General features: G+C 45.6%; 3 protein-coding genes across 4 annotated transcripts in view; all 3 read right to left on the bottom strand.

Moving 5' to 3' along the window:
- Positions 1-67: 67 nt before the first annotated feature.
- On the bottom strand, positions 68-3,892 carry LOC137796320 (E3 ubiquitin-protein ligase TRIM39-like). Its single transcript, XM_068594192.1, has 2 exons — positions 3,809-3,892; positions 68-1,993 (listed from the first exon to the last, which is right to left on the bottom strand). Exon 2 carries the CDS (start codon positions 1,976-1,978, stop codon positions 614-616), a length of 1,365 nt encoding a protein of 454 aa, XP_068450293.1. The 5' UTR covers positions 1,979-1,993; positions 3,809-3,892; the 3' UTR covers positions 68-613.
- A 947-nt stretch (positions 3,893-4,839) lies between these two features.
- On the bottom strand, positions 4,840-6,308 carry LOC137796346 (nuclear factor 7, brain-like). The gene has a single exon (XM_068594235.1). It carries the CDS (start codon positions 6,306-6,308, stop codon positions 4,944-4,946), a length of 1,365 nt encoding a protein of 454 aa, XP_068450336.1. The 3' UTR covers positions 4,840-4,943.
- Positions 6,309-9,496: 3,188 nt separating this feature from the next.
- mtss1 (MTSS I-BAR domain containing 1) overlaps positions 9,497-23,815 on the bottom strand; it is a 29,165-nt gene continuing 14,846 nt past the window's right edge. The window contains exons 4-15 of one of the 2 annotated variants that reach the window (XM_068594059.1): positions 21,708-21,792; positions 21,386-21,477; positions 21,242-21,316; positions 17,969-18,126; positions 17,743-17,850; positions 17,232-17,329; positions 16,863-16,941; positions 16,496-16,687; positions 14,316-14,411; positions 13,799-13,949; positions 13,634-13,660; positions 9,497-13,184 (exon numbers count right to left, since the gene is read on the bottom strand). In XM_068594059.1, coding sequence (XP_068450160.1) covers positions 12,052-13,184; positions 13,634-13,660; positions 13,799-13,949; positions 14,316-14,411; positions 16,496-16,687; positions 16,863-16,941; positions 17,232-17,329; positions 17,743-17,850; positions 17,969-18,126; positions 21,242-21,316; positions 21,386-21,477; positions 21,708-21,792 — 2,294 coding nt within the window. In that variant the 3' untranslated portion in view covers positions 9,497-12,051. The remainder of the gene's footprint in view (positions 13,185-13,633; positions 13,661-13,798; positions 13,950-14,315; positions 14,412-16,495; positions 16,688-16,862; positions 16,942-17,231; positions 17,330-17,742; positions 17,851-17,968; positions 18,127-21,241; positions 21,317-21,385; positions 21,478-21,707; positions 21,793-23,815) is intronic. The other variant, XM_068594060.1, reaches the window with a different exon arrangement.

The following is a 23,815-nucleotide window of genomic DNA, read 5'->3' as shown; positions in this document are numbered from 1 at the left end:
AGATGTCAATAAATCATAAACGCTTCAAGAGAAAACTTTTAGGATTTTATTCACACGACTGCAGCAAAGTCAGCCCAACCTCCACAGATTATACGATCTAAGAAACTTCTTCTGCTCAACATTTGTATTTTATACAACTCGTGTCAGACTTGTAATGTTTTATCGCTAAACATGCATATTTAAATGTTCCATATACACACAGATTTCCTTCAATTCATGATTGATTGGTTTACAGTTAACGTTTTTTAAAAGAAGATAAAAAAAAACAAATAATAACATTCATAACGGACTAAATCATCATTATGAACTCTAACCACAGCAGGAAAGTGAAATAAAATCCTTCTCATCTGTACAGTCGTCCCATGTTTGTCTCCTGTGTTTTCTTTCTGTTCACATCTTGACTATTCATTTAGGGTCACCTACGATCAAATGACTTCATATTAATAACGACGGAGCTTCTTCTGAAGAACTGGATGTCTTTAATCATAGAATATGAATATGTCGTCATCGTCCATCTCAAACGAAAGGTCCAGTATGTCTCCACTGCACGCCACTGTAATTATTTTAAAAAATCCTTCTCCTCCTTCTCCCTTTCGTCCTCCTCCTCCTTCTTCTACTTTGGTAAAATCTTAATTGGGAATTTATCAATAATGCCAAAGTATGGAAACATCTTCTCAGTGAAAGTGTGTGTGAAGGTGTGTATGTGTGTGTTAGTATCAGGATCAGAGAACGACAGCTTTCCTCTGTTCCAGTCCAGATTCACTCTGATCCTCTGAGGCTTCTTCTGCACGACGAGATCAGTGAATGGAGCTGATGGTGAACATGATGAGTATTTATCTTTAAAGAACCTTATTCTCCATAATCCAGACTGTATGACTCTCTTCCTCTGGACAGACTCTGTTGACACACCCAGTGACCAGTGTTTACTGTCTCCTACCTCGACATCCCAGCTGTGAGTCCCAGAGTTAAATCCCTCAGAGCCCAGAACACAACAGTATTTATCAAACCTCTCTGGATTATCAGGAAGCTTCTGTTTCTTTGCTCCTCTCCCACTGGTCAGATCTTCAGACAGGATGAGGTTTGGATGAGCAGTGTTTGGGTCCAGAACCACAGGAGTGTAGGAGACCAGGTCCTTCATCTTGTTCCAGATGTTGAAGGTCAGGTTGCCCAGGTGTTTGGCCTCGTCTATCAGAGCTCCTGAGAGCAGCTGTGGATCCTCCAGCAGGGGGCGCTGCTGGACTCGTTCCACTGCAGCCTTGTAGTTGTTGAGGAATGAGACGTCTTCAGCTCTCAGCTCGTCCTCTGTGGCTCTGACTGTGTGTGAAAGAGCTGCTATCTCTCTGTTCAGAGCCTCCACCTCCTTCTTCATCATCTGACTCTTCTGCTCCTCTTCCTCCCTCAGTGCAGCCATCCTAGCCTCCTCTTCCTCCTTTAGAAACAGGTGAAGCTTCCTGAACTGATCCTTAATCTTCTTCTCTGTGCGTCGGGCCTGGACCTTCATGTGTTCTGCTGTTTGATCAAACTTCACTTTAACTTGTTCAAAGACTTCTAACTTCTCCTTTAAGGGCTTCAGAGATCTCTGGAGCTCATCTTTGAGATCCTGAGCAGCTTCATCGATGGGTGTGATTCTGTGGTTCTTGTGTGTTTTTGAGTCTCTGCAGACGAGACACACTGGCTGCTGATGGTCCAGACAGAAGAGTCTGAGTTTCTCAGAGTGCAGACTGCAGAGAGTCTCTGGAGCTCTCTGGTCTCCCTCCAGTAAGAAGGACTCACACAGGTTCTTTAACGCCAAACTAACAGGCGGTTCACTCCTCGATGATCTTCTCCTACAAACTGGACACTCACGTGTTGGTTTCCCTTTCCACCAGCTCTTCAGACAGTCTCTACAGAAGCTGTGGCTGCAGGACAGGACAACAGGGTCCTTGAAGATGTCCTGGCAGACGGAGCAGGAGAGACCCTCCCCCGATCTGGAAGCCATTGTGTTCGTAGGACGCTGAAAACCAAGCAGACAGACAGCGGACTGTAAATTGGGCCAATAGGTAATTAGTTTACGTTTTAAAAAGCGTATCTTTTGCTATGTTTACGCTGAGCGTCCAAACTACTCAGGAGTTTTAAACCCCGTCAAAAAACGAAGGCGTTTGAAAAAGCTACCGACACCAAGTTAGCCCGATTAGCCTGAGTGTTTGATGATTGGAGTCAGGCTATCTCGGTTTCTCAGAGGTTGATCATCGCTCAGTCTTGTTAATTCGATCCCGACGTCGGTCATCAGGATAGTTGTGCGTACCCGTCTGCTTGAAAAGAGGAAAAAGTTGATGACCGAATCCATGATCTTCTAACGCTACAATGGCAAATAAACTCAAAGAAAGAGCTTCTTTTTTCTCCACTGATGTGTATCAGCCAGTGGCGAGCCGTGGTTTCAGACCTAGGCCTTCAATGAGAGCCGTAAAGTCCACATCACGGGCGGACTGGGAGGAAAAAATGTCCCTGGAGTTTCTGTCATAGATCGAAACCACTAAATACACCTCGTACAGGCCACCATGTGTGGACCCACTCTGCACATAAACCTCTGTGGGAAAGAGGTCATCAGGAAGTCCTGAGATTCTAGTTTCTAGGTTTGAGACGCTAGCTTCACTGACCAATCACAGCGCATGTTAATGGTCACGTGGACCCTGTGACCAATCACACGTCTAGTGTCTCCAGAAGGCCTTTTCATGTATCCTAACCAGGCTGCTCTTACATAGAGGAAGACAAGTTACATGTCATTGGATCAAAAATGCTGTTAAACAGGAAGAAGCCAAACAAGAGGCCTGAAGGAGCACAGAAGCAGATGAAGGAGCTGGGACATGAAAGAATAATCTAATAGGGAAAAAATATTAGAATACATGTCGTGTATTTGTAAAAAACATTTCCATTATAGCTATAACTTTGTAATTATGTTTAGGCCTTCATAGAATGCTTAGAAGGCCCTGACAGTCCGCCACTGGTATCAGTAACATAGCAGACAGGAATGCATTCAACATAAAACCTTATTCTGCCGCTACGATTGTAAACTATGAAATGGATCTCACTGTCACTGGACTGACGAACATGTGACTGACAAACGGCGGCATTCATAACAAGGTAACCACGCCACATGTATCACCTGAGAGACGTAGACTGGGATCCTGTGCCAAGAGGCGTGGACACGCCCACTATAAACCAACCCGCAGATGACTCCGCCTACATGCAAACTATGCACCCGTGTGCTGCTTGTGTTGATGAACAATAGAGCGAAGTCACTCCATTTTCTGAGAAATGAACTATACCAGCAGGCTGAGTTCAGGCCTTTTTTTGGTCCATGTGCAGACAGGAAACTGCTTCCAGTCTGTGGACCACTGAAGCTGAAAACACCTCAGCTGAGACCATACTTTTTCATCACAACTTATTTGTACTTAAATAAATGAATTGTATTATAACTATCTATCCAAGACGTCTTTATTGTCCTCAGTTTGGTAGCACTTTATAATAACTACGCACTATTAAACATTAGTAAAGCATGAGTCAACACGTAATGCATCATTTATAGAGCAGTGTTCCAACTCGAACGCTCATTAGTAACTCATTAGTATGCAATTAATAAACACATTCATACATGTTTTATTCTTGATTAATAAGCTTGACTATGATGCATTTCATGATTGGCTTTTCAAACTTTGTTGAAGTGTCAAAGCGCGACCTTCTATTTTGAAAGAGAACGATAAAACGAAAAAACTAAGCAGCCAATCGACTCACCTTGGAAGTTAACAGATATTTTTGGCGGTAAACTCACATTCAGCGTGTGAAGTCAGCAGTATCCCAGTTTGGCCTCCTGCACCTGTCGGCTCTCAGAGGACAACGAGAATGATGGTTTCTCTTTCTCTCGTTTCCTCAGAATCACACTTGGTGTTCCCGGTTCGTCTCAGGTGAGTCATACGATGGGGGCGGGGCCTAAGATCAGCCCTGTACCACGTGATCACAGCCTACCTGGATTGTAGTCTGCTCACATTGCCTCGGATCAATCTGTCTCTGAGTTAAAAGCCAACCAGCTGCTGCTTCGGGACCAGAGTTCAGCGTGTCTCACCTGAGGGCGGGACTTCCTGTCAGGTGTCGGTAGACAGTCCAGTTTAACTGACTTGAAATTTGGATGCTGCTCAAGTGAAGTCATGCCGTTGAGCCGGTTCTGTTGGAGTTCACGTTGTTCTGTTCGCTCGTATGAACGACTCTAGACATGTTTTTATGAAATCAAAAAGATATCTCCTCCCCTGAGAGCCGCCTCTCCGACCTGCTGGGACAGGTATTTTTTCTTTTACGAGATGTCAATAAATCATAAACGCTTCAAGAGAAAACTTTTAGGATTTTATTCACACGACTGCAGCAAAGTCAGCCCAACCTCCACAGATTATACGATCTAAGAAACTTCTTCTGCTCAACATTTGTATTTTATACAACTCGTGTCAGACTTGTAATGTTTTATCGCTAAACATGCATATTTAAATGTTCCATATACACACAGATTTCCTTCAATTCATGATTGATTGGTTTACAGTTAACGTTTTTTAAAAGAAGATAAAAAAACAACAAATAATAACATTCATAACGGACTAAATCATCATTATGAACTCTAACCACAGCAGGAAAGTGAAATAAAATCCTTCTCATCTGTACAGTCGTCCCATGTTTGTCTCCTGTGTTTTCTTTCTGTTCACATCTTGACTATTCATTTAGGGTCACCTACGATCAAATGACTTCATATTAATAACGACGGAGAGTCTTCTGAAGAACTGGATGTCTTTAATCATAGAATATGAATATGTCGTCATCGTCCATCTCAAACGAAAGGTCCAGTATGTCTCCACTGCACGCCACTGTAATTATTTTAAAAAATCCTTCTCCTCCTTCTCCCTTTCGTCCTCCTCCTCCTTCTTCTACTTTGGTAAAATCTTAATTGGGAATTTATCAATAATGCCAAAGTATGGAAACATCTTCTCAGTGAAAGTGTGTGTGAAGGTGTGTATGTGTGTGTTAGTATCAGGATCAGAGAACGACAGCTTTCCTCTGTTCCAGTCCAGATTCACTCTGATCCTCTGAGGCTTCTTCTGCACGACGAGGTCAGTGTCTGGAGCTGATGGTGACCATGATGAGTATTTATCTTCAAAGAACCTTATTCTCCATAATCCAGACTCTATGTCTCTCTTCCTCTGGACAGACTCTGTTGACACACCCAGTGACCAGGCTGTACTGTCTCCTACCTCGACATCCCAGCTGTGAGTCCCAGAGTTAAATCCCTCAGAGCCCAGAACACAACAGTATTTATCAAACCTCTCTGGATTATCAGGAAGCTTCTGTCGCTCTCCTCCTCTCCCACTGGTCAGATCTTCAGACAGGATGAGTTTTGGATGAGCAGTGTTTGGGTCCAGAACCACAGGAGTGTAGGAGACCAGGTCCTTCATCTTGTTCCAGATGTTGAAGTTCAGGTTGCCCAGGTGTTTGGCCTCGTCTATCAGAGCTCCTGAGAGCAGCTGTGGATCCTCCAGCAGGGGGCGCTGCTGGACTCGTTCCACTGCAGCCTTGTAGTTGTTGAGGAACGAGACGTCTTCAGCTCTCAGCTCGTCCTCTGTGGCTCTGACTGTGTCTGAAAGAGCTGCTATCTCTCTGCTCAGAGCCTCCACCTCCTCCTTCATCATCCGACTCTTCTGCTCCTCTTCCTCCCTCAGTGCAGCCATCCTGGCCTCCTCTTCCTCCTCTAGAAACTGATGAAGCTTCCTGAACTGATCCTGAATCTTCCTCTCTGTGCGTCTGGCCTGGACCTTCATGTGTTCTGCTGTTTGATCAGACTTCACTTTGACTTGTTCAAAGACCTTTAACTTCTCCTTTAAGGGCTTCAGAGATCTCTGGAGCTCCTCTTTGAGATCCTGAGCAGCTTCATCGATGGGTGTGATTCTGTGGTTCTTGTGTGTTTTTGAGTCTCTGCAGACGAGACACACTGGCTGCTGATGGTCCAGACAGAAGAGTCTGAGTTTCTCAGAGTGCAGACTGCAGAGAGTCTCTGGAGTTTTCTGGTCTCTCTCCAGTAAGAAGGACTCACACAGGTTCTTTAACACCAAACTAACAGGCGGTTCACTCCTCGATGATCTTCTCCTACAAACTGGACACTCACGTGTTGGTTTCCCTTTCCACCAGCTCTTCAGACAGTCTCTACAGAAGCTGTGGCTGCAGGACAGGACAACAGGGTCCTTGAAGATGTCCTGGCAGACGGAGCAGGAGAGATCCTCCCCCGATCTGGAAGCCATTGTGTTCGTAGGACGCTGAAAACACAGAACCGGATGGTGGTTTCAGTCGAACTAAAATAACAGTTAGGAGCTGTTTTCTTCTTCAGTCGTGGTGAACTCACGTTCAGTGTGAGAAGTGAGCAGCAAGTTGAGGTCGCAGTCCTCTCCGTCTGTGTGTCAAAATGAATGTCCAGTCCCGTATCAATCTGTCTCGTACTCACATTTTAACAAGCTGCTGCTTCAGTCCAGAGTTCAGTGTGCCTCACCTGAGCACTTCCTGTCAAGTGGATCTAAATTACACATTAATTAAGCTGAACTTTGGACGCTGCTGAAGTGAGCTGATGTTTACACAGAGTAGAAAAACTATATCATGCGACTCTAAGAGAGACTTCCTCGTTGAACTACACGCAATCATCCCAAACATGTCATTCATTCACATAAAAGCTGTCAAGATGCTGTAGACAACATCCTCATACTTCCCCTTTGGGTAGAATATTAATAATTTGTTTTTCATTACCAAAAGATTTCTAGTAATTTGAAGCACCTGTGTCACTGAGTCGCAGACTGATTATTAGAGGGAGGCTGTGGATTTAATGAAAAATACCTGTCAAACTACTGAATTTGACAGAAAACTTTGAGTCTGATTGTGAAAATTGGGGAATCAGGAGCAGCACAAGACTTTTGTGAACGTTTCTCTGTACTTCATTGTTTCTGGGGTTTACGAATGGGAGAATAAGAGCAATTCAGAAAGTGCCCCCATTTGCTTATTGAGAGAAGGTTGTGCCCCGATTTAACATGGAGTCCAATGGAGCAGTTGGCTGGACTTCATGTTGCTTTCAGGCTTGCTGGCAAAAAAGTAAAAGTGTGTTGGCTTCCACGACGCATCTGTACCACAAACACAATATTTCTTACGTTTTGTCCAACAAAGGTGTATAAGGAGTTAACTATTTTGGGACTGAAGGCAAAATACAAGTTTCTGTTGCTGCCGCTCACTCTCTTCACTCTTGCGCTGAACATTCTGTGCCATACACACCAAATTAAATTATAAACTCTGAAACAGTCAAAATGTTCCTAAACATCAACAATAATCACAGAAAAACTGCTAGCTATCAAAAAAATGCCCAATTGGCCAAATAAATGCCAGACTTTTGTTAACGTTGCTAACTTTCAACAATCATGGCGAGTCACTGAGGGGACAAAAATGAGTGTTTCTTTTGTTCTGTGAATGAGACAATTTTGCGCGGCAGAGTATTTAACTGACATGTCTTCTCATACTGTTGCGTATGAGTTGGAATGCACTGCTGTACTTGTATTTGGAGTATTTTAACATTGTTTTGATGGTAATTATTTTTTAAAGCTTTTTCCAGTTTACATTTTATGAACCCCACCACCCTCCCAAAGGAATGTGTACGAGAAGCAAATGTGTATGTTGGGCCCTCTGGTGGTACAGAGTGGAAGTGCAGCTGGTGCAACACGCGCACACGCACACACACACACACACACACAGCGTTGTTGTGCTGAGTCACTGTGATGTGGCCTTTGAATCGTTTGAACAGCTTCCATGCAGAGTTTATATCTCCTTCAGCATCTCTGGGTCAGTCTGACTCACCGCAGTGTGTGTGTCTGTGTGTGTGTGTGTCTGTGTTTAGGTGCCTTGGATGTGGACCGAACCACCTGTCGGTGAATCCCACAGTTCTGATTGCTGGAAAGTGTGTGTATTTGTGTGTGTGCAAGACAAGAAAGAGGAGGACGAGGCCGACTAAAAGAAGACGAAGAGATGAGTCGCTCCTGCTGCTGTTTGATATTAAATCTGTTCAACTTTGACCTAAATCTACTTTTACTACAATACATATCAAACATATCCTCACTGCTAATATTGATTGTATAAAAGACGATACAGGTCAACTTACTCGAGGTGAATCGATTATGAGATGATAAATCTAAATTAAGTATCCGCATCTCATTTTATTTGTATTTCTTGTGCATATTTTCTTTATTGCTTCTCTTTTCCTGGTGTAAATATGTATATATATATACATATATATACATATATATACATATATATACATATACATATATATATATATATATATATATATACATATATGTATATACATATATGTATATACAAATACATATATATGTAGTTCCTTATCAATATAGTATTTTACACTGTAGAACTACTTATTTTATAACATAGTACAGTACATTTTACTTCATTCTTTACATTTTTGAGATACTAAGCTATGACTTTTCATACAATGCAATTTGTTTCATTAAATGTTTCCGCATTCATGACATTTCTCATGAAACCTTTCGACATGTCTGTTTTTATGACTATTGCTATCGTGTACTTCACATCTTTTACTTGAAATTTAACAAACTATACTATTTACAAAACTATCACTTTTACAAAACTATCACTTTTATAAAACCATCACTTTTACAAAATACTATCCTTTGACTTTGTATGCCTCATCTGTAAAACAAGATGCCATGCTCTTAACATTTTTAAATCTTTCTACATACTATACTATGGATTTATTAAATGTTTCTATATATTTATGAAAATGAATATATATATATATATATATATATATATATTATATAATAATGTAATATATAATAAATGTTTCTATATATTTCTTTCTGATTTTTCGAGACACTGTAATACTTAAAAAAATGGACAGTTTTGTACAGTTTTTTTCATGAAATTCTTTTATATTCTAAGCTATGACTACAACATAATTATATATATTTACTTATATATAGTTCCTTCATGAAAGAAATTACACTGTGGAATTACTTATTTTATAATATAACAAGGCATATTAATTTTTAGTGAATAATAATGAAGACATTCTGTACATCTACTTTTTTCATACTAAGCTATGACTTTTCATACAATCCAATTGATTTTCATCAGACCTTTTGACGTATTACTCTAATATTATACTAATATTATACTGTACTTTGCCTTTTTGACTTTTATGATTTATTATCCTTTGGCTTTTTACGACATATCTGGATCAACTTCAGAATAACCCTAATAATAATAATAATAATAATAATAATAATAACTAACCCTTTTTTGAATTTATTTTGTTTACAGTCAAAGGAAAAGTTCCTCCCATCAATCACTAAATGTCAACTGTTCCAGCTGCGTCCTGACAATACAGGACAGAGAACAAAACACAGGACCACAAGAATCGAAGAATCAATTATAATAATCATCATCATCATCATCGATCCCACAGAACGCCAAAAGATGAAGAACAAAACATTTCTACATTCTGTTGGTTCGTTTAGTCCTTGGCGAGCGACCAATCACGTGTCAGATCCTCGAGCATCGGGAAGTTTGCCGTTTTCCCCCGTTAAAGTTTTTCTACAAAAATATGACGAGTGACGACAATCTGGTCACATCTGATCACACTGTCTGATCAATAAATCAACAAAAATACAATCAGGATATGTATACATTTTTTATATATATATATAGATTTAGATCTCTCCCAGGAATATAAGCACTAATATATACACACATACACACACAAAAACACACAAACTGCTGTGGGTCTGTGGAGTCCAATCAATGAATCAATAAATTGATCAATTGAATATCAGAAGGCAGCTTTTCTGTGTCATCAACACTTATCAGCTGCAGGAAATCTCTAAATACACAGAAACCTTTTCCTTAAAGAACAGGACTGCATTTCCCAGAATGCAGCTGGTCTCCTTCAGGCCGTAACCAGCAAAATGTTTTTTCCTACAAAATATATATTTTTGGTTCGTAATTCTGGTGTAAAAATAAATGAAAAATTAACTTAAGTTAAACTAAATGTTCTGGTTTTAGCTTTTCAAACAGAAACGTTCAGATATATTTGGAGGTAAATCTTTGGGATCTGTGATTTCTCTATTTTTTATATATTTTTTAAACTATATCTTGATAAATTGTCATATGAATTGCTAATAAACATAACCTTTGATTCTGGTAAACTCCGAGGAGGTCATGACCTCCTCGACAGAGGTCATGACCTCGGTGTGTAGCTCACGATCCGGCTTCCCAGCATGCTCGGCGGGCAACTTTAAAAGGCGGCGGCATCTTTTTTGAACCGAATCTCTGTCAGCCTGAACGACAACGTCTCCGTTTGCCGACGGACTTTTTGTTTATTGGACTCGAGAAAACAAAAAACACAGCGATGAGCTCGACACGCGATCAATCACTGGAGACAGCGGAGCGGCGCGCTGTGCCTTTAAGAAGAGTCACAGGTAAATAAAACATATAAACATTAATATTTGTACCAGCTTGGAGCCGGCAGTAGAACCCGCTACTGGAGCCGAGCGCCGCCGGATACAAATAGTTTCATTTAAAAGTGAAAGACGACGGAAACGCTGGACTCTGATTGGCTGCCGGTCGTTGACACGCAGAATTTAAAACACTCGAAAACTTTATTGAACGTGTCGGATCGACAGAGAGAAACATCGAGGTTCTTTTAAAGCGACGAGTCGGAGAGTTTACAAGCAGAAGATCGAGTTTAAACCGGAACAATAAATAATTACAGCTGAAACAATAAAGTTGACAGAAAATTGAATTTACAACTTCCAGCTGAAAACTTTTATCTTAATAAAAATGTAAAGAACAAATGATTTCCAGGTTAATTGATGAAGAAAACGATCGACGTCGGTCGTATTTATTAATAATATTATTACTATTACGACGTGTTTCTGTCCCGGCTCTTACTGGACTTTTTCTCTTCTCTCTCTTAAATAATAAAGTCATTTAAATTTGGTTTATTATTAAATAATCGCGACCCAGAAATGTAGCGAACGGAAAATTTTGAAGAGCTGAAAAATAAATTTGTTCGACGTAAATTAATAAAAAAGCACAAAAACGAGCACGAGGTCAGAACGCGTCGAAGCAAATATCGATCGCATCGCGTTGCGGTTCTGCCTCTCGTTGCCCGCTACGCTGCCGGCAACGGCGTCATCGGTAGTTGCCGATGTGCAAAGACAACAGAGTTGCCGACAGAGTTGCCCGGCTGCTTCTTTCGTTGTCGTTCCTCTTCGTGAACCAGCTAATTATTCACACGGTACGTTCCGGCGGCCGTAGCCCTGCCACAGCACCATTTGGCATCCCTAAAAAAAGGGGGAGGGGCCTCCAGCCTCCTCAGGTGCAACGTATTTACAAACTTACAGACTCGGTTTCATCCCGGAGACGAGCGGCTACAAACCAGATAAAGTTGACCAACAACTGACCCACAGACAGCCGATCAAAACACACACACACACACACACACACACACACACACACACACACCATGGTTCAACCAGGTGACACAGCGGAGCGACAGGACTCAATGAGTAAGCCCCGCCCTCCTGGGAGTCGAGGCAAAAAAAAAAGGCGAAAAATCAAAAACGCAACCGGAAAAAACAGAAAGAAAGAAAAAGAGGATCAGAGACGTGGAGAGCTTCCTGTCACAAAACGATCAGCTAAACACAAATCGACAGCTTCTATTGTAAGACTGGATCGCACAAAATAAACAAAAACACAATCGAAACGCAAACTTGAACCCCCCGCCCCCAAAAAGAAAAAGGCAGAAGACGGTCGCTCGCTAACAGGAAGTGACGACGAGATCTAGGAACAATCTTTCAAAACAAACTAAACGGGCTAAAAGTGAAGCAGATCTTTGTGAAATAAAATAAGACACGCGAGTCGAGTTCTACAGGGTTTTGCGTCCGGCGACAGGCGAAGTTTGCGCGGCGCTCATTTGTGATTGGCCGGAGCGGGCAGGAGAGGGGCGGAGCGATCGTTGGTGAGAGTCCTTTTGAGCTTCACCGCCTTGATCTGGTTCAGCATGTCGCCGCCGCCGCCGCCGCCTTCCTGGGTCTGGGGCTCCGGGCTCGGGTCCCGGCCGGAGGGCGGAGGGGCCCGGGACTCGTAGTGAGCGCCGAGGATCGGACCGGAGGGCTCCCCCTGGTGGCCAAAGGGCTCCCCCTGGTGGCCAAAGGGCTCCCCCTGGTGGCCAAAGGGCTCCCCCTGGTGGCCGGAGGCCCGCAGCTGCTGCTGCTGCTGCTGCTGCTGCTGGTACAGCTTCTGCTTCTGCTGCTGGTTCAACTGGTCCTGGTACTGGTCTTGTTGTTGGTGCAACAGCTGCTGCTGCTGGATCTGGAGTTGCTGGCTGTGCTGCTGCAACTGATTGCGTTGCAGCTGCTGCTGATGATTTAGTTGCTGGCTGATATGCTGCTGCTGCTGCTGCTGCTGGTACTGTCTGTGTTGCTGCTGCTTGGCCTCCGCCGGCATGGAGGGCGGCGCCGTGGGCACCGGCACCGGGATGGGCATGTGACCCGGGACCAGCTGGTAGTACGGCGAGGAGGAAGAGGAGGAGGAAGAGGAGGGCGGCAGCGCGCTGAGGCTCTGCGTGGAGGTGCAGAGTTGACTGTACCCCAGACCTCCTCCTCCTCCTGCTCCTCCTCCTCTGGCGGGTACGGCGGGCACGGCGAACGCGTGCTCGTCGCCGGCGAGCGCCTTGGGGGGAACCTGCGGCGTGCTGATGGGGATCGGGACGCCGCCGCTGATGGTGCCGCGGCGGTACGTCGGCTTGGACGACGGCTTGCGGCGGATGGTGGCCGTGTGCGACGCCAGCTGGTGCTGCTGGTGGTGCTGCTGCTGTTGGTGGAGGCTGCCGGACCGGCCCAGGAACTCGGGCTCCGCCAGCAGGCTGACGGTGGAGGCCGGACGCTTGGACTGGGCGAACTGGCGGTACTGGAAGCTGAGGTCAGAGTTCCTCGGGATGGTGGAGGACTTGTCGAAGTCAGACTGGCCGCCGCCGCCGCGGGAAAGGTGGTGCAGGGAGAAGGACTCAGCGTCTCCGTGGAGGGAGATGGAGTCATAGTCGACTGGAGAGAGAGAGAGAGAGAGAGAGAGAGAGAGAGAGAGAGAGAGAGAGAGAGAGAGAGAGAGAGAGAGAGAGAGAGAATATAAGACTGAGATGGACGGCTATTTCTGATCTTGACGATATTTCATGTACACACACACACACACACACACACACACACACACACACACACACACACACACAAGAGTTTGAAACATTGTTGCCTTGTTGATGAAAGCAGATCAATGTTTCTGCTGAATCTTTACATTCTAGTTCTTTTATCTTTGAAACGTGAATCTGAATAAAAGATAAAAGCTGAAGGAGGAAGTGACGACATGATGTCACTGAGAGATGAAGCAGACAGACAGACTACAGACATACAGACAGACATACAGACAGACAGACTACAGACAGACAGACAGACTACAGACAGACTACAGACAGACTACAGACAGACAGACAGAAACCTACCATAGAGGGGAGGTTCTCTCCTCACAGCTGGAAGAGAAGGAAGGAAGTTTTAGCCGAGAGAAACGAGCCGAGAGAACACGACACGGAGAACCAGAGAGGAGGAAGGTGTGTGTGTGTGTGTGTGTGTGTGTGTGTGTGTGTGCGTGTGTGTGTGCGTGTGCTCACTGTGTGTGTGGATGGTGTCCTCGGAGCAGGACGGCGTGGTGGTCTGCGTGCTGTAGCCGCTGGAGCAGTGCAGAGAGTCCCTGCTGCTCCTCGGGGCGTCCGAATGCAACGCACCCAACGTCAACGCCAGCTGATCACGGGCCGAGCAAGACTGAGTGAGAGAGAGAGAGAGAGAGAGAGAGAGAGAGAGAGAGAGAGAGAGAGAGAGAGAGAGAGAGAGAGAGAGAGTTTTAAAGTTTATTACAGTAAAGTTTAATTCATAATTGTACATATAACATGTGTTTGTTTATATAGAACAACAAGGAAACAAGGAGATAAAGAGGAGAGGACATGAGGAAAAGGAAAGAAGGAGATGAAGAGGAAAACCAGGCGGAGGAGAGGAGACAAGGGAAGGATATGAGTGGATAGAAAAGGAGAGGAGGGAAAGGAAGGGCTATTTGGACTCTGAGGTTTAGTGTGAGTGTGTGTGTGTGATATTGTGTGTGTGTGTGTGTGTGTGTGTGTGTGTGTGTGTTACCTTCCCAGACGCAGACATGGCTCTGCTTCTCTCCCCGTGGTTGTATCCGTGCAGCGGCGCGGCCAGCAGCCCGTTCTCTGCTCCGCCCGCCGCTTCCTGTCAGACAACCGGCCAATCAGAGACGAGCTCAAGTACACACAGTACACAGAGTACACACAGGTACACGGAGTACACAGAAATACAATACATGATTGTGTACTTTCATTTTGTTTAAACTTTCATGCCATGAAGCATCGTTACACTGAGTCTGGGGTTCAGCTTGTTAAACTTTTTCACTCCTTTGATGAACTTTAACTCTTTAACTCGTGTTTACGGATCCGTCCATCGTTCCTTTATGAAAACATGAACAAAGATGCGTCTCGGCCTCCTGTCTCGTCTCCGGATGAAACCCAGAGGAGATTTAACCCTTAAATGCTATGAATTATTATTAAAATAATAATATGGTTAAGCAGCGTGCTCCTCTGGGCCACTAGGGGGCGCCGACTCATCTAGAATATTGTTTTTTTTTGCATTTTTAGATTTCTAAACATCAACATTATCCTCAGAAAAACATCTGTAACCGTCCATCATGTGACACTTTGAACACACACAGTGTTTGACTCGTATAGACGAGCAGGAAGTGAACCTTTTAAATATGTAACCGTTGAGTTTTAATATTCACATAAACCACTAAACCCTTCAGAAGTGTCTCTTACAGTCGTATTTCACTAACACACACATGTATGTAACCGCAAGGGCTTGTGGGAGTTTAACAAAGTAATAAAAACATTCATAACCTGATAGAAGCTGCAACGTCACATTTTTTAACCGAATGACAGACTTTTTGATTGTTTTATTGTCATTTTTGTTGCATATTCTGATTCTTTAGGTCTTAATCTTCTCAAAAAAGTGTTTTATTAGTGTATTAGAAATCATTTGGGGTTCATACGACTACAAGAACTAAACAACTCGGAAAGACTCGAGTGCCAAAATTCATATATTTTCATTTTTGTTTTTTTGTTTCTTCTGATATTTGTGCGAAAGAGACAAAAACACAAGAAACCAAAAAGAGTCAGAGACACAAAAGCGACGGATTCACAAACACACAACGATGATGAAAACAGAACAACACACACGACAATCAGACTACTGGTGAAAACACACAACGTTCCTCTGGAGAAGATTCAGAATGAAGCTGTGAAATGAACTTCAACAGGATGGAACCGCAGACGAGAGAACCAAACACGAGACGAGGAGGGAACCAAACACGAGACGAGGAGGGAACCAAACACGAGACGAGGAGGGAACCAAACACGAGACGAGGAGGGAACCAAACACGAGACGACAAGGGAACCAAACACGAGACGACAAGGGAACCAAACACGAGACGACGAGGGAACCAAACACGAGACGAGGAGGGAACCAAACACGAGACGAGGAGGGAACCAAACACGAGACGACAAGGGAACCAAACACGAGACGACAAGGGAACCAAACACGAGACGACGAGGGAACCAAACACGAGACGACAAGGGAACCAAACACGAGACGAGGAGGGAACCAAACACGAGACGAGGAGGGAACCAAACACGAGACGACGAGGGAACCAAACACGAGACGACGAGGGAACCAAACACGAGACGAGGAGGGAACCAAACACGAGACGAGGAGGGAACCAAACACGAGACGACGAGGGAACCAAACACGAGACGACGAGGGAACCAAACACGAGACGAGGAGGGAACTAAACACGAGACGAGGAGGGAACCAAACACGAGACGAGGAGGGAACCAAACACGAGACGACGAGGGAACCAAACACGAGACGAGGAGGGAACCAAACACGAGACGAGGAGGGAACCAAACACGAGACGAGGAGGGAACCAAACACGAGACGACGAGGGAACCAAACACGAGACGAGGAGGGAACCAAACACGAGACGAGGAGGGAACCAAACACGAGACGAGGAGGGAACCAAACACGAGACGAGGAGGGAACCAAACACGAGACGAGGAGGGAACCAAACACGAGACGAGGAGGAAACCAAACACGAGACGAGGAGGGAACCAAACACGAGACGAGGAGGGAACCAAACACGAGACGAGGAGGGAGGGTTCAAACCGCCGGGACACAAACACAGCACGGCACTCGGTGGGATGTGATGGTTTTGGTTTTAGGGTGTTTGTTTGTTTGTTTCTCACGGTGCTCACGTCCCTGCGGCTAACGCGGCGGCTCGGCGTAGCGGTAGCGGCGGCGGCGTGGGGGCCGAGGCCGGCGGCGGCGGCATGAGCGTGGCGGCTGCCGTGGCGCCCGAGGCGAGAGGGGGAGTTCCCCTCGCTGAGGGAGCGCCCGCTTTCATCCCAGCCAATCAGCAGATAGGGGGAGGAGCCACGCTACACAGGAGAGGGAGGGGGGAGGGGGAGCGGACGGAGGGTCGTCGACACGGAGGAAAGCTTTTATTTTGTAGATCCTCACAGTGACAGAACAAGCTTTTATTTTGTAGATCCTCAGTGTCAGTACAAAGGAGGGGGCAGTGTGTGTGTGTGTGTGTGTGTGTGTGTGTGTTACCTGTATGTGAACTCCATCGACAGCGCAGCTGATGGAGTCCAGGGAGGGAACGTGTCTCACTGATCCAGACTGGTAGTTACTGAGGAAACAGAGTTTATAATGTGTATAAATATATGTATAATGTATATAAATACATGTATAATGTATATCAATATATTTATAATGTATATAAATATATTTTAAGGTTTAAAAAAACCTCAACACACTGAGACTAAATGTTACAAATGAAATGAAGAACCAGAAATCCATACAGACACACACAAAGATCACTACGTATTCTTAACTCTTCATTGTGTGTGTGTGTGTGTGTGTGTGTGTGTGTGTGTGTGTGTGTGTGTGTGTGTGTGTGTGTGTGTGTGTGTGTGTTACCTGCTGATGCTGCTCTTCCTGGACAGCGTGTTGCTGGGGGAAGCCGGAGGAGTCTGGTAGCTGTAGTTGAAGTCAGAACCTTTCAGGTCCAAAATCACCTGAGAAATAAAACACAAAGTAAACAAAAAAAAGAACAAAATAGTTTCTGTGACCGAGATTCTGCTAAAAAACAGCAACTAAAGATCTTTAAAGTTCACGCTAGAGGAAGAGGAAGTACTAGAGGAAGAGCTAGAGGAAGTGCTAGAGGAAGAGGAAGAGCTAGAGGAAGAGGAAGAGCTAGAGGAAGTGCTAGAGGAAGAAGAAGAGCTAGAGGAAGAGGAAGAGCTAGAGGGAGAGGAAGTGCAAGAGGAAGAGCTGGAGGAAGAGCTAGAGGAAGAAGAAGTGCTAGAGGGAGAGGAAGTGCTCGAGGAAGAGCTAGAGGAAGAGGAAGTGCTAGAGGGAGGGGAAGTGCTAGAGGAAGTGCTAGAGGAAGAGGAAGTGCTCAAGGAAGTGCTAGAGGAAGAGGAAGTACCTGCTCGCTGGCTGCTGGGAGTTTGTTGGGCTCAGCTGTCAGGTTGGTCAGATCTTCCAGGATGGTCTGCAGGTGGGTCACCTCACCGAGCATGTTGATCTCATGGTCCTACACACACACACACACACACACACACACACTTATGAATATTCTGGTTGAACTGGCTTTAATGGCTGCCACACACACACACACACACACACACAGACACACACACACACACACACACCAGTACGGGCTTCAGCATGCTGACGAAGCCGCAGTAGCGCGCTCTCTCCTCGATCAGCGCTCTGCACACGGCCCTCTTCTCCGTCTCCTCCAGGACGGCGTAGCGCACGTTGACGTCCTGCAGCGCGTTGTCCAGCTGGCAGCGCACCTCGTCCTTCCCTAACACACACACACACACACACACTTTAAGTGTTTACAAAGACCGTTACAGAACCACAATGCACAATTTCCAACCACACAGGACGACAGACGAACCCTCTGAAAATATAAAATAATCATAAAATAGAGCTCATGTGATGCAGCGAGGAGCGTAAAGTGTGTGTGTGTGTGTGTGCGTGTTCGTGGACAAAGTCTCGCACAAAGACTCAGGAAGAGTAACACAACACGAGCAGGTACTTAAAATAAAGTCCTCCGATAAAGTACACCAGAGTTTTAACAAAGCAGCACACTCGGGTTGTGATATCTGATCCCACCAGCAGGGGGCAGCGCAGCACCACACACACACAGAGAGAGAGAGAGAGAGAGAGAGAGAGAGAGAGAGAGAGAGAGAGAGAGAGAGAGAGAGAGAGAGAGAGAGAGAGAGAGAGAGAGAGAAAATCCTGTGGAAAACAGCGTTTTTTTTAAAATCCAAACACACACACTGCAGACTTTGTGTCATAAAGCTCAACCCAAACACAGCCTGTGTGTGTGTGTGTGTGTGTGTGTGTGTGTGTGTGTGAGCACACAGAGGATAATGTCCACGTTGCCAACAGAAGCTCAGTGTCGGCCTCGTGGAAACACACACGTGATGTCGGGCTGCTCCTGAGTCTCTGGCTCGCCGCCCAAAACAACTCAGAAGCCGCTGCAGGCGACTCGCCGAGGAAAATACTAAATATGTTTTAAAAAAAAGGTGAAACGCAGTTTGAACGCCGGCTGGGAAAACGATCCGACAACGGCTCGGGAACTTTTAATCATCTAACTTCTAAACGCCGTTTCCCTCTGAAGATCAGATGTGTCCGGAAAGATGTCAAAGTGACTTCTATACAACCAGAGGGGTCGCCCCCTGGTGGTCAGGAGAGAGAATGCAGCTTTAACACATGAAGCATAGACTTCTATACAACCAGAGGAGTCGCCCCCTGGTGGTCAGGAGAGAGAATGCAGCTTTAACACATGAAGTATCGACTTCTATACAACCAGAGGAGTCGCCCCTTGGTGGTCAGGAGGGAGAATGCAGCTTTAACACATGAAGCATAGACTTCTATACAACCAGAGGAGTCGCCCCTTGGTGGTCAGGAGGGAGAATGCAGCTTTAACACATGAAGCATAGACTTCTATACAACCAGAGGAGTCGCCCCTTGGTGGTCAGGAGGGAGAATGCAGCTTTAACACTTCTATACAACGGCCTGCGATACACAAAGTGTTTCTCACGGCGGTGACCATAACAGCGCTCATCCAGCAGTCTAGACTGAGCTGCGTCACACACTGATGACATCATCACGGCGGGCCAGGTGGTTTGGTTCCTCCTCCAAAAACACTCTACTCCTTTTTTTTATCCTCTTTTCAAACTTCTTTCTCGTCCTCCGTTGACGTCTTTCCGTCTCTTCCCCTCAAGTTCTTCATCTCTTCTGTTCTTCCGTCTCTCCTCCGTCTCATTGTTCTACATCCTCAACTCTTTTTCCTCCGCAGTCAGTTTCTCCTCTCTCTCTCTCTCTCTTCACCTCTTTCTCCTCCCCCTCCCTCTCTTTTTCCCCCGCACCCCCACTGGAGAGCCATGACATCATCCCTTTCATCCTCTTCATCGCCTCCATCGTCCTCCACGTTCCTTCATGTAACCACTTAAGAGATAATTACATCATCTTTCACCTCCTCCTCCTCCTCCTCCTCCTCTTTGGTTGTAGTTGGGAATTCCCTTCTTTTTTTATGTCTGTATCATTATACACATGTCCTTTTCTCTCTCTCTCTCTCTCTCTCTCTCTCCCTCCTCCTATCTTTCTAACCACAGTGGAGAGGACGACTCCAACCCCCTCCTCCATTCCTCTTCTTCCTCTTCTCTGTACAGCCACATGGTGGAGAAGGTCAGCGGCCATCTTTGATTTATTTCACTAACGTTGAATCCTGAATCCTGACCGCAGCGTGACGCGTTTTACTGGCAGGAACCCAACGAACGCTGCAAAGACGACGAGCGCGGAGCTGAGGAGTGAAGTGAAGGATGTGTGAAGCACGAGATTGTGTGTGTTTGTGTGTGTGTGTTTGTGTGAAGAAGAACAAAAGCTAGAAGAGGAAGAAGGAAGAAGACAACAAATAGCATCTCCATCTGAAGTGGTGACACACCACATACAGTAATGACAGAGCACACACACACACACACACACACACACACTCACACATGCACACACGCATACACACAATCAGAGCCCAGCGCTTCGTGTTTATTAAATCTGTTTTGGCAGTTTAGTTTGTGATTAATAAAATATTATATGAATGAAATTAAAAAAATAAATCCAGATGAGCGATTTGATCGGTGAGAGAAAATAAAGTGAATGAGACAGAAAGAAGAAAAAAACATGTTGAGAGACGTTGAAGCCACATCAGATGCTGTGTTTACCATGGGCGGGGCCACTGTGTGTGTGTGTGTGTGTGTGTGTGTGTGTGTGTGTGTTTCTGTTGGTGCATTTGCGTATAAGATTTGTTGAGAGGGACGACGAAGAAGACATTTGTATAAAAGGCTTCGAGTTTCATTTTGATTCTTGTCGGTCTCCTTGTCTCCTTGTCTGTCTCCTTGTCTCACTGTCTGTCTCCTTGTCTCACTGTCTGTCTCCTTGTCTCACTGTCTGTCTCCTTGTCTCACTGTCTGTCTCCTTGTCTGTCTGTCTCCTTGTCTGTCTGTCTCCTTCCTTGTCTGTCTCCTTGTCCCCCTGTCTGTCTCCTTGTCTCCCTGTCTCCTTGTCTGTCTCCTTGTCTCACTGTCTGTCTCCTTGTCTCCCTGTCTGTCTCCTTGTCTCCCTGTCCGTCTCCTTGTCTCCCTGTCTCCTTGTCTGTCTCCTTGTCTGTCTCCTTGTCTCCCTGTCTGTCTGCATTGCCTTAACGCCAGGTGAGGGGGCGTGTCCCAGGTGACCTCATACATATGATGCGTCAGCGTGCAGGCGTGTGATTGGCTGCTGGACTCCGGTGAACGTCAGTAAAGTAGAGTTTGTCTTAACGATATCGCCGCTCTAGAGATTCCTCTCTCAGATGAAACCGGACAGTTTAACAGTTCAACTCTTCCTCCTCTTCCTCCTCGTCTTCCTCTTCTTACCTTTCTTCATCTTCTTCTGCAGTTTGATGGTGTCGGACGATTTCTTCTTGATGTCGGCTCTGGCCTTCTTGTACTCTGAAGGGGAAACACAAGAGTCAGAGCTGAGCGTGCTGTGTGTGTGTGTGTGTGTGTGTGTGTGTGTACCTTTAGCGTGGTCCTTGTCCAGCTGACTCGCCACTTTCTTCCACTCCTCCATCTTCACCTCCAGCGGCGTGACGAGGCCTTCTGACAGCGCCCTGAGAGCAGAGAGCACGTCAAGGTGTGTGTGTGTCTGTGCGTGCGTGTGTATGTATGTGTGTGTGTTTGTGTGTATGTATGTGTGTGCGTGCGTATACAAGTATGTGCTTGTGTGTGCGTGTCTGTGAGCATGTGTGTGAATGTGTGTGTGTGAGCGTTTGTCTCTGTGTGTGTGAGCCTGCATGTGTGTGTCTGTGTGTGTGTCTGTGTGTGTGTGTGTGTGTCTCACGTGGTGAACAGCTTGAGTTTGGACTCGATGCTTCGGTGTCTCATACACATCCTGGTCAGCGCTGAGCCGATGTCCTTGGTGGCTCCTGGACAACAAATACAACAACACAACAATGACACAACAACACGAAAACACATGACTTCTAGTGAATAAATAAATTAAAAAGGAGGAATAATAACTGTTCAATTTTAATTTTAAAAGATAAAGTGTTCTGACAGAACTTCATGTGTTCAACAAACAAAGAAACTAAACTTAATTGTTTGTTGCCTCATGAAGTTTTCAGGATTAAGATCTTATGACGAGTGTTGAAACTGTGTGTGTGTGTGTTTGTGTGTGTGTGTGTGTGTGTGTGATTTGGTTAAAGAATTATGTCAGAAGGAGAACGCCTTCTTTCACAATCAGCCTCGTTAGTTTGATGTCACAACATTAAGTTTCTCACTCAGACACACACACACACACACACACACGCACGCACGCACGCACACACACACACACACACACACACACACACACACACACACACACACACACACACACACACACACACACACACACACACACACACACACACCATGCTTTCTTCCTTCCGTCTCTTCCTCCCTCCTTTCCATTCCTAAACATTCATCATCGTCCTCACAACGTAACAAAGGGCGGGTGCACACAGATGTGTGCGTGCACACAGACACACAAACACACACACAGGTATGAGGCGTGGGTGGAGGTGTGGTGAGGTGCGTTGGTTTTATTTGCCTTCCCCTCCCTGTTGCAGCTGTGAGCTCAGAGATCATTAAGGTGAACCACAGAACACTGACATCAAGTTAATGAGTGTGTGTGTGTCTGTGTGTGTGTCTGTGTGTGTGTCTGTGTCTCCTCCCCAGGTGCTTTAACACTTATCGCCGTGCGTCGGTGTTCAGACTCGTCTAACGGAGCTCGGAGTCGACTTTGGAGAAAAAAGCAACCCGACAAGATCAGACAGACTCGTGACGGGACAGTTTGTGTGTTGTTGTTTTTTTGTGTGTGTGTTTTTTTATTTGCACATTTTGTGTGCGTTCTGGTTCGATGAGTCACGACTCCGGCGGCTCGCTGGATCAGTCACATGTTCTGGACTTCACTCTGACACGGTCAGAATTATATTGATTCTGAGTTATAGATCGAGACCACGCCCCCAACTCCCAAGAGACCACGCCCCCAACTCCAAAGAGACCACGCCCCCAACGCACCCCCTCAGTCTATATATTGATCCCGTTATTGACGACCCCCTCCCTCCCTCTCCTCCCCTCCTCTTGAGAACACATGCACACAGCTGACCCGAAGGAGATCTCGTCTTGTGATCCGTCTGTGTGTGTGTGTGTGTGTGTGTGTGTGTGTGTGTGTGTGTGTGTGTGTGAGTGTGTGTGTGTGAGTGTGTGTGTTAAACTCGTGGTGCCAAAGACATCAACTGTTCCCCCAGTCGCCTGGGGGGGAGCCAGTCATGTGGAACCACCGGAGAACGAGACAAGAGGAACCCGGTTTGAGTGATGGATTCTAAATCGTCGCTTGCAGGTATTAGAGATCTGTGTGTGTGTGTGTGTGTGTGTGTGTGTGTGTGTGTGTTTTCTGGTGTGTGTGTGTGTGTGTGTGTGTGTTGCAGAAGTACATTCTGTCGGTTGGAGCGAGGAGACGAACGCATGTCATGACTTGTCCACGAGGACCGGAGGCCAGAAAAGTGATCAGAGGAACAAGAACAGATTTAATGAGTAAGAGGAGAGAAGCTGCATTCTCTCTCCTGACCACCAGGGGGCGACTCCTCTGGTTGTATAGAAGTCTACGCTTCATGTGTTAAAGCTGCATTCTCTCTACTGACCACCGGGGGGGCGACTCCTCTGGTTGTATAGAAGTCTATGCTTCATGTGTTAAAGCTGCATTGTCTCTCCTGACCACCGGGGGGCGACTCCTCTGGTTGTATAGAAGTCTATGCTTCATGTGTTAAAGCTGCATTCTCTCTCCTGACCACCAGGGGGCGACTCCTCTGGTTGTATAGAAGTCTATGCTTCATGTGTTAAAGCTGCATTGTCTCTCCTGACCACCGGGGGGCAACTCCTCTGGTTGTATAGAAGTCTATGCTTCAT

This window comes from Clinocottus analis, unplaced genomic scaffold (genome assembly GCF_023055335.1).
Source record: "Clinocottus analis isolate CAN_PGR_092001 unplaced genomic scaffold, fCliAna1.0.p SCAF_3, whole genome shotgun sequence".
Lineage (NCBI taxonomy): Eukaryota > Metazoa > Chordata > Actinopteri > Perciformes > Cottidae > Clinocottus > Clinocottus analis.
Note: the sequence above shows the minus strand (reverse complement) of the source record. Positions and strands in the feature narration are given on the sequence as shown.